Raw genomic sequence first — 15000 nt, 5'->3', positions numbered from 1 at the left:
CTTTGATAATGAAGCTGAGAGCTGATCAGTGTTAATTATCTTCTCAGCGAAGCTCGTTCTGCTCGTTAGTTTGCGCTGATGATTCATTTGTGACATTACTGAGTAGGATGTGGTCATGCGGGTCATTTCAGGATGCCTTCAGGATTCGTTCACATTAAAGGCAGATTTGAATCACTTGCCTAAACGAGTGTGAACCATCATGCCAGAGATCGGATTTGAGCGATGGGGCTTGTAATTTGAGCATAGCCTTTTGTTTCATAACTGGCCACTAAAAGAAATCTGAAGTCATTTATGGTGTTATGTTCCCACCAGGAATTTCAGCCTCACAACCACTTTCCAAAGCACATGTAGGTGAACAAAACCGAGACAAAATCTTGTCATCTGTAGAACTGATGAACTGATTAACACGACATCCATATTGCCCCATATTCTTGGGGCAGTCGTGGGCTGGAGGTTAGGGAACTGGCCCTGTAACCGGAAGGTTGCCGGTTTGATCCCTGATAGTCCATTACTGAGGTGCCCTTGAGCAAGACACCTAACCCCCAATTGCTCCCCGGGCTCCGTGGATAGGGCTGCCCACCTCTCCGGGCAAGTGTGCTCACTGCCCCCTAGTGTGTGTGTGTGGTGTTTCACTTCATGGATGGGTTAAATGCGGAGGTGGAATTTCCCTGTTTGTGGGATTAAAAAAAGTATCACTTAATTAATTAAAAAAAACATTTCTTTGTAAATTAGGCCACAATTGTCCTACTGTCTATGTCACCACCTGCATTTCGCGTCAGCGCTGAGTGTAGCACAAGTTAGTAAAGAGCTGTAGCTTAGTTTTTCAGTCTACAGCGTGCTGTGTTGAGTGAAATAGCTTTGTTAGAAATTGGCCAGACGGAGGTGTAGATCTTGCCTGGAGATCTTTCTTGTCGCGTCTAGTTCCAACCACACCTGCCACACCTGCTTAAGCCGATGAACGTCTTCAGAAATCCTTGATTAGATGATCAGATGTGTCAGTGTTGGGCGAGCGTGTTATCTGCGGGTTGGTCCTAAACCTTGCAGGAAAGATCTCCAGTAGGAGGGTTGGTGACCACTGCTCAGGGTGTGAGCAAACACATCGTAGCACGCTAGTTGGACAGAACGTTTTCATAAAGCACCAGCAGTAGTGTGTACATGGTGTTTCACTGCACGGATGGGTTCGATTGCGGAGGGGAAATTTCCCTATTGTGGTACAAAAAGTTCACTTTAATCCAATCCAGTTACCCAAAATACTAGTTAAACATTCCATGCTGTAAACAGTTTTTCCAATTGGTTCGGGAAGCTTGAAACTGATGCCTGATCACGAGTCAGAACGCAGTCGAGGATAAACAAACATGTCGCGCACTTTTATAAATTGTAATTTTAGAATTTACAGATGTGACCGTTTTATACATCTGGAAAAAGGAATGTCTATATAAGATTCTTGCTGTTGTCATGATCTTTCCCAGAATGCGTTTGGCTAATGCTAACAGGTGTGCTAGCATAGCTCTCTTTTTAGCGAAAACCGTAAGTTATGTCCTTGATGTTCCTTGGTCTTGAAATAGCTGGGTCCACTATTTCAACCTCTACCCCATCTGCCTTTCTCTCTCTGACGTTAAATCCCTAAATAGCTGGTGAGTGGACGTTACTCCTCCCAGCCGAGATCATATGTTCTCCAGATGTTTCACCCACCACTGCTCTCCCTGCGGTCATGCCTCCATCCCTCTCTCCGTTTCTCTCACTCTTCGCTACTGTAACACCCAAAACGTGACTTCTTTATAAAATCTTGATCCCTTTTTTTTCTCTCTCTCCAGAATAGAGTTGGAATCGGAGAAGGGGGAGGAGTTGCTCCTCTTTCAGCGACTTGTTTGTTGTTTTTCCTTTTTTTTTTTTTTTCCCCACAAGCAGCTCCTTCGCTCTCGCTATTTTCTTCCCATGACCGCACAGAACCTCCCTCGTCCTCCTGGCCTCCGCTTCCTCCTGCGGCTTCAGGGAAAGCAGCTTCTCGCTGACTGTGTCCCATATGATGTTTGGAGGTTAATGAGTAGGTTAGCATGAGGAGGCTTTGACTCTTAATGTTGATGTGTATTCAGGGTTTGGCTCCATCCTCCGTGCTCTAGACTCACTTTCTGAGGTTTAAACGGAGCGAATTAGGGGAAAATTTCAGAAAGAGCAAAACAAACCAGTAAAAACAGATTAACCTCTTAAACTCCAGGCTCTGTATTCATCATAGCTGTAAAGTTTAAGGAGTTATATTAGTAGTCGAGACTGAATGAGTGACATTAGTTACTAAATAATTGGCTAGGTACCAAATAATTTGTAGTTTAGGATTTATTAAACAAAAAATTATTTATTAAATTTATTTATTTAAAAAAAAAGGACTTTGTTGAAAAGTTTGGAAATGGTTACTGTTAATGATTATTAAATAATTAATTGGGGGTGCTGAATAACTCATAGTAGGTTTATTTTAATTTATAGGCCAACAATTCGTAGTAGAGGGCAAAAAGATTGTAGTGCTTACTAAGTAATTCGTAGTAGATACTGAATAATTCATGGTAGATACGGAATCATTTGCAGCGGATACGGAATCATTTGCAGCGGATACGGAATAAATCATAGTAGATACTGAATAATTTGTCGTAGATTCCAAATATTGTGTGCAAATGCTGAATAATTCTTAATAGCTATTGAATGAATTACTAATTAGCCAAACGTTTTTTCTGTGTCTTAGTTTCCTCCACTTCTGAAGCATCCCTTGAGGATGATCTAGAAAACTGACAGAACAGTAACTATTTATTAAACAGTATTTATTTAAACACTATTCTTAGTGTTTGCCCAGAGATAACAGCTTTAAGTAAAAAAAAAACAGCGAAGGCCTGGGGCTCGTTTCTGTTGTGTAGACGAGGCATTGCAGCTCCTCATGGCAAAGAACCAGGTCCTGTAACAGGCTTCAAAGAGATTTTACTGTAGTGAGCAGCTTTAAGTGGCTTTGTGCTTCTATAAAGCTGAAATTCTGTGTTCTACCTCAGAATCTCTGCAGTAACGTAAGTTTCCATCGGAATATTTTTATTTGGTTATGTGCTTTCCCATGTTGTTAGAGTGTACATGTTGGAGGCAGTTGCTGTGTGATAATGTAACCTGGCCCTCCTGTTCCTCTTCTGTAGGCCCGAGTAAAGCGCTTTATTATTATTTTTTCTTTAGTAACCACGGCAACAGTGAGGAACATTTCCGCTCCGAGTGCTTCATAATTGAGCAGAGAATGGATTTTTTAAATGTATTAAATTTTTTTGGGTCAGATCAGACCTAAAAGATGAAGTGGTCGTCGGTGCAGCTTCATCCGTCTTCAGGCAGGACACGAGAATAATCACACGCTAATCAATCTTCCTTTAAAGGGCTCGTATCTCAGGGGGAGCCGAGTTCCCTTCCTCCGCTCCAGAACGCTTTTGTGATGTCACAAAAACCAGCAAGCTTGGATATACCCGCCTATTCATCCTAGCGCCGCCCACTCACACTGAAGTCTTAAGGAGTGACAGCTCAGAATACAGTTTGAAAGAGGCAGCCAATCAGAGCAGAGCTCATTTACATCTCCGTCTTAAAGGCACAGTAACAATAGCAGCCTGTTTGATTGTAAGGGAGGAAAAGGGTCATGGAAAAATGAATTAGGGTTGTTGTGGCACATAAAACGCAAATATTTAGCATTGCACCGATATTATATCGGTATTGGCACCAATACTGGCGCTTAAACCCTTTATCAGTGATGGGAATATATGTGACTGATGCTTCAAAGCAATTTCTGACACAAGCATGCGGGCTAGTGGACATGATACATGATACCACATCAGCGGTGAGGGATGACGAGCAGCAGTAAAAACGTTCATAGCAGAATCTGTAACAGCAGGTTTTGGTGTGATAAACATGCTAAAAGAGCTGTAAGCTGCTTCTTTCAGTAATCATTTGTCTGCTGCTGTGTGGTCACTTTGCAGACTGAGTTAATGTTGTTGAGAGAGCAGAGCGAACCACCGGACTCTGGGCGTAATGAGGCGTTTGGCCTTTAGCACAGCAGCCCGAGACGGGCCTGTGGATCAACTAGCCCTGCCTATGCAGCAGCTCAGTCGGTCAGCTGCGTCTCTCAGCACCTTCTCATGGCCCGTTTCTTCGCTGTCGCTGATACTGACAGAAGACGGTGATATTTACTCAGCTGACGCTCAGATGCAGCACAAGGGAACAAAATGCACGTATGACGCAAATGACTCGAGAAATTTAGGTGTGATACAATGTTCAGCTCCGTTTTTGAGCCAGAGAAGCTGCTAATGTGCTAATGTCTAAACCACAGGTTTATCTGAATAATGCTCAGCTGTTTTTGAGCCAGAGAGTTGATAAACATTGTTTTTATTACTAATTATGTAACAGTAAATACTAAATATATACAGTTAGACAATAGACAAGTATATAGAGTATAGGCCATCTAGCCAAGCTGAGTATGTTTTACTTGTGATGCAGAGCAAATTTTACCGAAATAAATATTAAAATATTTAAAAATGTAATTGTATAAGCAGCAGGACTTAGGTCAGGTCAGTTTAAAGTTGATATCAGTATTGGTACTCTGTCAGACGATACTAAAGGAGCAGGTATCGGTATTGGTACTCAGTATCGGCCGATACTAACGAAACAGGTATCGGAAGGGAAAAGCGGAATCGGTGCCTCTGTACAAATGATAATTTAGTATATAAAAAATGCATAGAATGCAGAATATTTGATTAAAAATCTGTCATCTCTGTGGTGAAATGATTTGTCTTTTCAGCCTGTTTGATTCTAACGGTTGAAAAATTGAAAGAGAAGAACAGAGAGCCCCTCATAGCCCCTTTAAAAGTGGTCACACTTAACTGGCTTTTCTTTTCGGCGCAGAAAGCAGAGGCTCTGTTTTGTGTTTTGTACCCTCAGTTGAAAGCGCTCCACACAGACACACCTGGAGATGGTGAGAGCATAAGACAGATCCTGAGTTTACAGGTTCCACACTGTGGGCCGAGTGATTATCAGTGTGTGGTGTGTAAACACACACACACTCATCCACGCCGCTGCCATGTCAGCAGTACAGCAACTCCCTGACCTCCGGTTTAACCCATAGAAGCCTGAAGCTTCTATATTACTGTTGCAGAGCTGTAAACGCTTGAAGCAGAGAACCATGAACACTCAAAGGACCCTTTGCATGGTGGAATGCTCTTCAGATTGATGGAGAATGTGCTGCAGATGGTTCTATGTAGCACCAAAAAGGGTTCTGCTATTACAGCCTTGATATCAAAACCATAGTAGAACCCTTTTTGGTGCTATATAGAAAAAATGCTGTATGGAACCATTTGCAGCATGTATCCTATCAATTTGAAGAACCCTTACCTGATACCAAGAACCCTTTTATCATGCGAAGGGTTCTTTAAGCATTACTGGTTCTATATAGATTAATATCTTTATTAAAGAACCTTCGAAGGACCCTCTTTTTTTTACGAATGTATCAATAGAACATTTTTAGTGCTGTATAGAACCCTTTACAAAAAAGTGCTATGTAGAAACATCTACAGCATGTTCTCTATCAATTTGAAGATCCTTTTCATGATGACAAGGACCCTTTTAATTGTGCAAAGGGTTCTTTCAGCGGTCTCTATAGAACCATTTTCTTTGTCGTTTGAAAACTAAACAGCCCTTGAAGAACATGGGTTTCTCTTAGTAAAGAAAGTGATTGATTATATATACATTCTAAATAGAATCATGAACACTGAAAGAACCAGCATGATCAAAAGGTTCTTGGTGAAGTGTTGTTCAGATTGACGTGCTGTAGACGGTTCACTCTTATGTCAGTGAATTATAAGTCAGGAAATATGATTTACATAGTTACACCATGTTTTTGTCGTGCCTGCAGCTTGTAAGGGTAACAGCGAGGCAGAGTTCAGTCGTAAATAAGGATACAAGTCCAAACCAAAACTAGAAGCGAGACATTCCACTCATTGTACAGTCTTGCGCAACAAGGCCGAGGCCTTTTGAGATCATTTTTCCCTCGTCTCAGCCAGGCGTTAGCTCCTTCTGCTAGAACTCGGTCCTGTAACTGTGGGAGGAACGTCTGAGGGAGGAATTATCCAACAGCAGCCAACGTCACACCACCTTTCACTTCATGAATGGAGCCACACTCCTTCCACGCTGCTGAATAGTCCTGCATTTACACGGTCAACTCATCACCGGTGGTAGTTAATTCATTCAAAGTCCAGGTCAGGACGAGGCAGCATGGTTCGTCCTCTTTCAGCAGGGCTGGGAAAAAGGCTTAAGAGCCACATGATTCACGACAGAATCAACAGGAGAGCAGATGTTTATCTGTTTAGGAAGTCAGTCCACAACATACTGTACAAAAGTATGATGTAGCCAGTCTGATCTTTATGGGCGGAAAGTGTGGAACCGCCATTACACATCAACAACAAGAATCTGCTGAATATTTGACTTCAGCTTCATATCTCTGAACAATTAGGGGTGGGTAATAATAAACTATTGCCCCCCTCTTTGGAGGCATATGAGGCCATAAGTGTAAATAAAGCCCAGCAGTGAGGACCTGAACTTTACCCTCCTCTGCTGTCATTGCAGACTTGCAGGGTTGCTTTCAGAGTGGCGCTAGTATCTGTTAATGAAGCAATGCACTTTTTATTTGAGGGTCCCAGTTCATAGAGAAAGATTTCAACCACTATCCCTATAACTCAGTTCCAAGGGGCAACACTCAAACAAGGGGTAGGGGTAAAAATAAGAAATGGGACTAGGCTCCTGAGTGGTGCAAACATTTAAGCGTTGACCTCATCATCCGGAGATCGCAAGTTCGATCCGGGAGTCCAAAAGGGCACAATTGGCCTCACTCTCTTGGTGGGTACAAAGTCCCCCAACTACCCACCCCTCTGCCCCGTTTTGCTCCATCACTTGGCATGATGTTAGTCAATGCAGGCATCTGTCAGCTGATGTAAGAGGTCTGGCGGTTAGCATTCTCCTCAGTGTGTTTTGGTTGGCCAATGACGTTGCATGAGCGGTAGTTTGAAAGGATGCTGTGGCACTTCATGGGTCTTAGAGGAAGCCTGGTCTAGCCTTCACCCCCCCTAGCACTGGTAGTATCGTGATTTGAGGAGTCCTAAGTAGTGTGTGGTATTTGCAGGAAGGCTTTAGCGGTGGATGATATACCGGTAGGAATTAACTGGTCACAAACACAACCATTAAAATGACGGATACAGTGTTCAGTGTCCTGTTTTGGGCTGTGGTGTTTGTGAGCATCTCTCTTCATCCTGTCCTCTAGCTGTGGAGGATACATGATGACGATGTTGTTTATAGAGCGTACCCTTGTCGAGTGCCGTCCACCTCCCTGCAGCCAACAATAACCGGAAGTGCAGGCATTCATGGCAGTTTTGTCCAAAGCAGCAGGCACTCAAATTATTCTGAGTGGATGCCTGAAATGGAGAAGGACAAACAGATTAGTAGACGGCATGTTGATGGAGTTTCGTGTCACAGCTGAGAGCCGTTTTGTTTTTACTTCACTGAGCACTTTATTAGGAACACCTGTAATCAGCAAGTCATTTGGCAGCGCTGTATAAAATCTTGCCGGTACGGCCAGCAGCTTCAGGTAAAGTTCACATCAACCATGAAGATGTGAAGATGTGATTCCAGTGATTTTTGACTGTGATCGTTGATGCCAGATGGGCTGGTCATTAACTGCTGATCTCCTGAGACTTTTACGCACAGCATCTCTATTCAGAGTTACTCAGAATGGAGCAATAAAGAAAAAAACATCCAGTGAGTGGCAGCTCTATAGATGGAAGTGCCTTGTTGAGAGAGGCCAGACTAGTTTGAGCTGAAAGGAAGGCTATGGTCACTCCGATAACGACTCTGTACAAGTGTGTGGTGAGCAGAAAAGCATCTCAGAACACACACGTCGGACCTTGAGGTAGATGGGCTACAACAGCAGAAGACCATGTCGAATTTCACTTCTGTAAGCCAGGAACAGAAAGCTGAAGCTGCAGTGGACACAGCATTCAGCAAAACTAGACAGTTGAAGACAAAAACGTAGCCTGGTCTGATGAATCAGGATTTCTGATGAGTAGCTAGGATCATGGTTACGTCAGGAATTGGTGCCAGCAGCATGAATCCATGGACCTAGTATGCCTCGTGTCAGCAGGTGCAGGTGGTATAACAGGGTAGGGAATGTTTTCTTGGCCCGTTATTACTGATGAACTGATGGTCAACATGGGCCAGAATCTAGAAGGTATATTTCCAACATCTTGTAGAATCCATGCTATGAAGAACTTCACAGTTTAGGTGGTCTTCAGAAACCTCAGCCTGCATAAAATGTGCACTGAAACCACTACAGTGTTCAGTTATGTCTAACTTTTTATCTTCTAAAAATATCATGGCTAATATATTAAGCATTCAGGAAACCACCCAGCCTTGACCAGCCGTCTGTATATGTTACTTTTGTGTATGTTTTAGTGCACTGTTGTTATCAGGCGCTGTCGTAGACGGCATGCATTTACACTCTGATTCAGGCCGTCTCATTTTAACAGATGGCCTTTGTTTGTAAAGGGAAACCTTGCATGATGGAGCAGCTCTGTTTTTTTTTTTTTTTTTTTTTTTTTTTTTTAAAAAGACTTCTGATGGATTTTCCAGACACAGCAACCGAACACCCAGACTTGAAAGGATTTCAAATGAAGAGTCCTCACTGTTTAATTCAGTGAAAAAACTGAATAGAAGAAAAGCAGCCCAGTGGGAGGTGGACCTAATGAGGTGGACCAGTGAATTAGTCCAGTGGTACTTTAGAAGAAAGATCTTGGTAATAGTATTTTAGGTGATTGTAATCTCCAGCAGACTTGCTTATGTGGTTTCTGACACCACATTACACACCATTATCAGTAAAGTCTGGACCAAAGTACTGACCGCCCCCTCTGTTTTTAAGCTGTGCTAACATGTTTCAGTCCATGTTTATTGATGACTTTGAGTCATACAGTGTCAGAAACTACATGATCAAGTCTGTTAGAGATACTGAGCATCTCAGCATGAGTTCATGTAAATATGTGCTGAGCTAATTGGTGCACTCTTATGAAATGATGGTTCTTCAGGGGTTCTTTGGTGCAGAAAATGGTTTTATGTAGAACATTAAGCACTCAAAGAACCCTGTAAACATCTGTTTAAGGTCCGTTTCTATGTTTTTGAGGCAGCTGTGTCAGACAGCGTAGTTCACCGCTAGCATAATGAGGCTAGATGTATAAAACGATCTGTAAAAGATCTGTAAAACGCTGCTTTCACTGTGAGATGTTTTTCTTTTCTAACTCTGCGTTTTAAAAATCTCAGACGCTGCAGACTCGATTCTCCACCGTCCCTCTGATTACCTTCCTGTGTTAATGTTGATGATAAAATATTACAGTGATGATGGTGAATAATGAGGAGACGGAGCTGAACGTGTGTCTGTTTATTAGGAGGAATAACGTTGGCGCGTTCAGCTAAAGCATTTGGGGAAATGGAGACTGAAACTGGGGGACGGCAGCGCTCTGATGAACACTAGGGGGCGCTCTCACCTATTCATAACTTAGTTTAGTTTTGTTTGACATCAGTAACGGCAGCTGTACCTTAGATTTTAGCATTTTTTGGATCTGTCCTGTCAAAAAAAAAGTCCTGTCCTGATTGACCGGTCAGATCTTGAGAAAAAGCCGCAGAGCTGGAATTTTCTTAGTATAAATACTGTCCTCTTTGATTACAGCAGTTATTTGTTGACCTACTTGGTAGTTTATTTCACTGTGGAGTTCAGAAACTCTCCATTAAAACTTACTTTCCAACTACAGCTTGTTGGGTTAATTCAGAAGTGCTCAGCATAAGAGATTTAATGTGTTAGACGAGGGCTGCTACTAATTATTATTTCTGTATTTGTTTCATAAATGGGGAGAGGCCACGAGGAGACTGAGAAACCCTCGACAGGTCCATACATGTTGGAAAGAATGCATAAGACGGCCTTTGTGTCAAACAGATCGAGTTACTGCCTCTGCAGTCTGGCGTCATCTTACAGCACACATCCTAGATCTGCTCTACATTATGAGATAAACCCAAATGTCAGCATGTTGGTTGAAACCTCCACCTGTAGTTTGTACAGTAACTCAGACAGACTTCCTTTCCATTCAGTTTCTGGTTGCCGCGGCAACGGAGCCCCGAGCAGCGCTCTGATGATTCACTCCGCCTATATTCCACGTTTTAGCTCTTGAGCTGCTTCTCCTTTGATACGTGGTAATGACACGTGTGTTGGCTAGAACGGAGGGTGTAATTAGATAAGAGCCTGGCCCTTGGCCTTTTGTGGCCCGTCGCCAGGGCAACACCTGTATTTGGGTTTATGTATGTGTGACAGATGTGCTCACCTCAAAGTGTTAAAGCATCAGTGTAACATCTGAGAGCGGGTGCTGGGTTGTGAGTCTCGAGACGAGCTCACCTCAGGGTACTACGATGCTTTTATAAAACGATTCATGATGCATATCCGTTTATAAGCTCTGTAGGCCGTGTTTTGAGGCTCCAGGAGTTTTTCAGATGTGTTCAAGACGTCTTCACATGTTAACGTAGGTTTGGCCCGATGTTTAAGTCTCGAACGATCTCAAAATCAAGTAGATTATTGAATCGCGTCATTGGAAGGTACAACCTTCAAGCTTTGACCGGGTCTTCAATAAATTCTCTCTCGTGGTCATCAGGTTCAGCCCCTTTGAGAAGCAAAGCATAACTTGTAACCAAATTAGAAGCTGCAAACTGCATTAGAAACTTCATGACAGTTTCCATGGCTGAGCAGCTGCACACAAGCCTAAGATCACTAATGCTCAGTGCCAAGCGTCAGCTAGAGTGGTGTAAAGCACCCCATCTGAACTCTGGAGCAGTGCAAACGTGTTGTCTGGAGTGATGAATCAGCTTCTCTGTCTATCAGTCTGATGGATGCATCTGGGAGAATGCTACCTACCGGAATGCATTTGTTTGATAAAAGTTTGGTAGAGGAGGGAGAATGAGCTGGAGCAGTTTTGTAGGGTTTGTTTTAGGGTTTTTAGGGATACTTATAGAGGAGCTTGTTTAGCATGTGGCTCAATTTAAACAGTATCTAAGTTCTGTTACTCGGTGTCTATGTGAGCAGATTCTTCACCGTGCAGTTTGTAGTTCTTTTAGTGTCTTGGCACTTAATCAAGAACTCGGTTGTAGTGAGGTGAATGTATCTGTTTGTTTTATTCGGTATTTTACAATTCGGCCACTGAGTTTTCAGAACTGGTCCCTTTTTTATATTCTACACTGTGTTCTCTGAAACATACAGAGGAGAAATGAGTCATGAATTCTCTGATATAGCAGATCAGACTGTAATAACAGCAGTGTTTGGATTTCATAACAGCCGACAGTACGAAGCGTGCAGGCGGCTGCAGTGTGTCCTGCCAGATTTATAGCTAATGCTAAAGCTAAACTAGGACACTGTGATCTTTCTCATTCAGCGCACAGAGGAAAAGGCCTTTACACTTTATCTAATTACAGCCAGTAATACTGATCACACACACACACACACCAGCGGAAGCACATTTCAGACTGATCAGCATACTGACTTCATATTAATTTCATTGACTTTCCCTCATATTTCCGCTACATATCCTACCAAAAATGCCCAAACTAGGGCCATTTCCTATCCTGCTGAGTATTTATCACCCACCTCTAATTCTTCTGATATGAATTTTCCCTTTCCACCTTAAATGGTGCAACAGTTCTGACACCTGAGGTGCCAGAATGTAACTGCTGCACCATTTAAGGCGGAATGGGAAATTTAGCTAGCTAGCTACCGAGACATCAGCATAATACTAGCAATGTTTTGTGCTTGTCATGAGAAAACGTACCATAATACACTGAAACAACATTAAACTAAGATAAAACAATGATTATCGTAATTTTTGAATAGAGAAAATACTCATATTTGTGGGTTTCTTTGGTCGTTTGCACGACTTTGTTTTTTCTCATAACACTGTTTAGAGGGCCATGTGGTCCTAACACTTCGCCATACCCCTCTAGCTAAACAAGAATCAGGACACCCTAAAAGAAAAAACAGGTGATTGGGCTACAACAGCAGAAGACCATGTCGGGTTCCACTTCTGTCATCCAAGAACAGAAAGCTGAGGCTGTGGTGGACACAGGCTCACCAAAACGGGACATTTGAAGGCTGGAGAAACGTAACCTGGTGTCAGAATTGGGCTCCAACAGCATGACTCCATGCACCCAGCCTGTCTTGTGTGAACAGTCCAGGCTGGTGGAGGTGGTGTAATGGGGTGCGGAATGTTCTCAGCACATTTTGGGCCCTTTATACCGATCAGTCGTCGCTTAAATGCCACAGCATATTTACATGTTGTAGCTGATCCTGTTCGTCCCTTCGTGGCCACAATTTACCATCTAGTGGCAATTTCCAGCATGATAATGCACCATGCCACAAAACAAAAGTCGTCTTAAACTGGTGTCATGAGTTTAGTGTTCTGCAGCGGCCTTCACGATCACCAGATCTGAATCCAGCTGTAAAATCACGTCAGCCAAAGAGTGTGTGTGTGTATGTATGTTTATTTATATATATATATAATAACTCTAAGAAGAGTCATCAGGAAGGACTAAGAATGAAACTCAATTTTATTTGATAAATGAATGAATAAAAACTGATTATCGTCAAAAGAGTAACAGTGAAAATTCATAAATTAAATAATAGAAATCAGAAGTTGAGGTATAAAGGAAAATAAAAAGGTGTTTATAAACTGGGCAGATTTTTTTATAGGTTGTGTGTTTGCAGTATTTGGGTGGGTGTCTCTTATCTGTCCATCATTCTGTTTGTCTTTCTCATATTCTTTTCGTCTCTCTCTCTTTCTCTTTCTCTCTCTGTGGGATTGAGTGAGAGGAGGCTTTTCTTTTCCTCTGGCGCTCCTCCATCACTCCATCTCCATCCATCTGGCGTGTCTGTTGACATGCCATTGTGGGTAATTACCGTCTTCCCGATTTAACGTTCCTGCTTCGTGCGCGGTTGCCGTGGAGACAGCCGCTTCAAAGTTTTTTTTTGTTTTGTTTCTGAGCAAAACGGAACACTTTTCTGTCAGTACTGACAAACTCAAGTACGGTGGAGAAGACGAGGTCACTCGTACTGTAACAGGTCATCCAGTACCTCACTGTCCACTGCGCCAACAGACTTGTCCTAAAGCTGATTCTCTCTCTGAGGAGGTTCACCTCAGTCCCGCGCTGTGGTGTAGGTGAACGCTCACGTTTTGCTGTACACTTTTCCCCGAACGTGGCTGGAACCTCTGAATTACGAGGGCAAAATGTGAGTCATACTAGCGGGGCGCTAATGCTGCTGCGCACAGTACGGCTGACCTCACCGAAAGGACGGAAAACCCCACATGGACTAGTGCGCTCCGTCCAGCGGCACTTCAGCGTAACCATCGCTGCCCTCGTACTTCGGTACGTAGGCATGGATGTTAAGCAGAGCGTCCACTAGAGGGCAGTCCAGGGTCAAAGTTTCTGACAACAGCAAACGACGGTGGTGGACGTCACAATAATGTAGCAACAATAAAGCAACAGTGTAGACGGTGGTGTCTGAGGCCATTAAACACTTTGTAACGTGTGGACTGCACTGCCCCCCATGGCTTCCGGTGGTACTGCGCCGTTTCGTCCATATCCGTGAAACTTCAGAGGACATGCACAAATACGGACCGAATGAGCGCAGAGTACGGAGAAAAGCTCCGTCTGTATCCGTATGGAATTCTGAGCGTAAATGAGTCCTAACGCTGCAGTTTGAGCAGCCGGTGTCGGAATCTCACCTCGTCTCGGTGCGCAGGACCGCTAGCCCGTTCATAGCGTGTGTTTATTTATTCATATTCATGGGTTGATTATCTTTGTTAGTGCTCAGTTAAGTTTATTAGTGCTGTTGGTGTTGAATTAGCTTAATTCATGCATGGGCTCATTTACTTAATGCTGACTTATTAATAGTGTTAATGAGAAGTTTTGATGCTACTTTAACAGCATTTATGCTGAATTATTAATGCTAAGGCTATTAAAGCTAATTTGGTAGCACCATTAATACCAAGTTATTGATAATTTAATAACACCGTAAATGCTAAGTTATTAATCCAGTTGATACTCGTATTATATTTATTAATGATGCACCAAATATCGTCTATTAAGAAAATGTGGTGTTGAAATGTCAGTAGCACCCAGCAAAGCTTTCTCTCCATGAGACTTTCATTCATTGCTCTAAATATACACAAGTGTCTGTGTGTGTCAGTCTGTGTGTGTGTCCTGCTCACTGTGTTGTTTGGTTAATCAGTGATGGGGCGTCTCTCTTCAATAATTCCGCTCTGCTCTGTTTTCCAGGCCGCCAATGGATACGTCCTCCTGTTCGACATCATCGGAGGAGGAGACGACAAATACCTGTATGAGCCTGTCTATCCAAAGTGAGTGATTTACCTCCTCCTTTTCCTCCTGTTTTAGTTCTCTCTCCCTCTTTTCTTACTTGAAGCATGAGGTAGGTGTTTCCAATAAAGTGGCCAGTTAGTGAAAGCATAAGGTGGGTATTGCTAATAAAGTGGCCAGTTAGTGAAAGCATAAGGTGGGTATTGCTAATAAAGTGGCCAGTTAGTGGAAGGCCAAGGTCAGGGTTTCTAATAAAGTGGCCAGTTAGTGGAAGCACAAGGTCAGGGTTTCTAATAAAGTGGCCAGTTAGTGGAAGCACAAGGTCAGGGTTTCTAATAAAGTGGCCAGTTAGTGGAAGCACAAGGTCAGGGTTTCTAATAAAGTGGCCAGTTAGTGTTTGTTGTGACGCTCTGTTTTGTTCCACTGTGTCAGAGCAAAGTGCAGGTAAAAGTCAATAAGGCGTCTAAAACAAACCTACATGTAGGGAGAAGCATGGCATGTTGGAGCGTTGTGTGTATCGGGGTTCGTCACTCAGGTCTGACTCCTCCTGCTGGATCT

General features: G+C 43.0%; 1 protein-coding gene across 1 annotated transcript in view; it reads left to right on the top strand.

Moving 5' to 3' along the window:
* Nucleotides 1-15000, top strand: part of ric1 (RIC1 homolog, RAB6A GEF complex partner 1) — a 78380-nt gene that overhangs the window by 29464 nt on the left and 33916 nt on the right. The window contains exon 3 of the mRNA XM_017681997.2: nt 14404-14483. Coding sequence (XP_017537486.1) covers nt 14404-14483 — 80 coding nt within the window. The remainder of the gene's footprint in view (nt 1-14403; nt 14484-15000) is intronic.

The sequence above is a fragment of the Pygocentrus nattereri genome, chromosome 16 (genome assembly GCF_015220715.1).
Source record: "Pygocentrus nattereri isolate fPygNat1 chromosome 16, fPygNat1.pri, whole genome shotgun sequence".
Classification (NCBI taxonomy): domain Eukaryota; kingdom Metazoa; phylum Chordata; class Actinopteri; order Characiformes; family Serrasalmidae; genus Pygocentrus; species Pygocentrus nattereri.
This window is presented reverse-complemented; position numbering and strand designations above follow the sequence as displayed.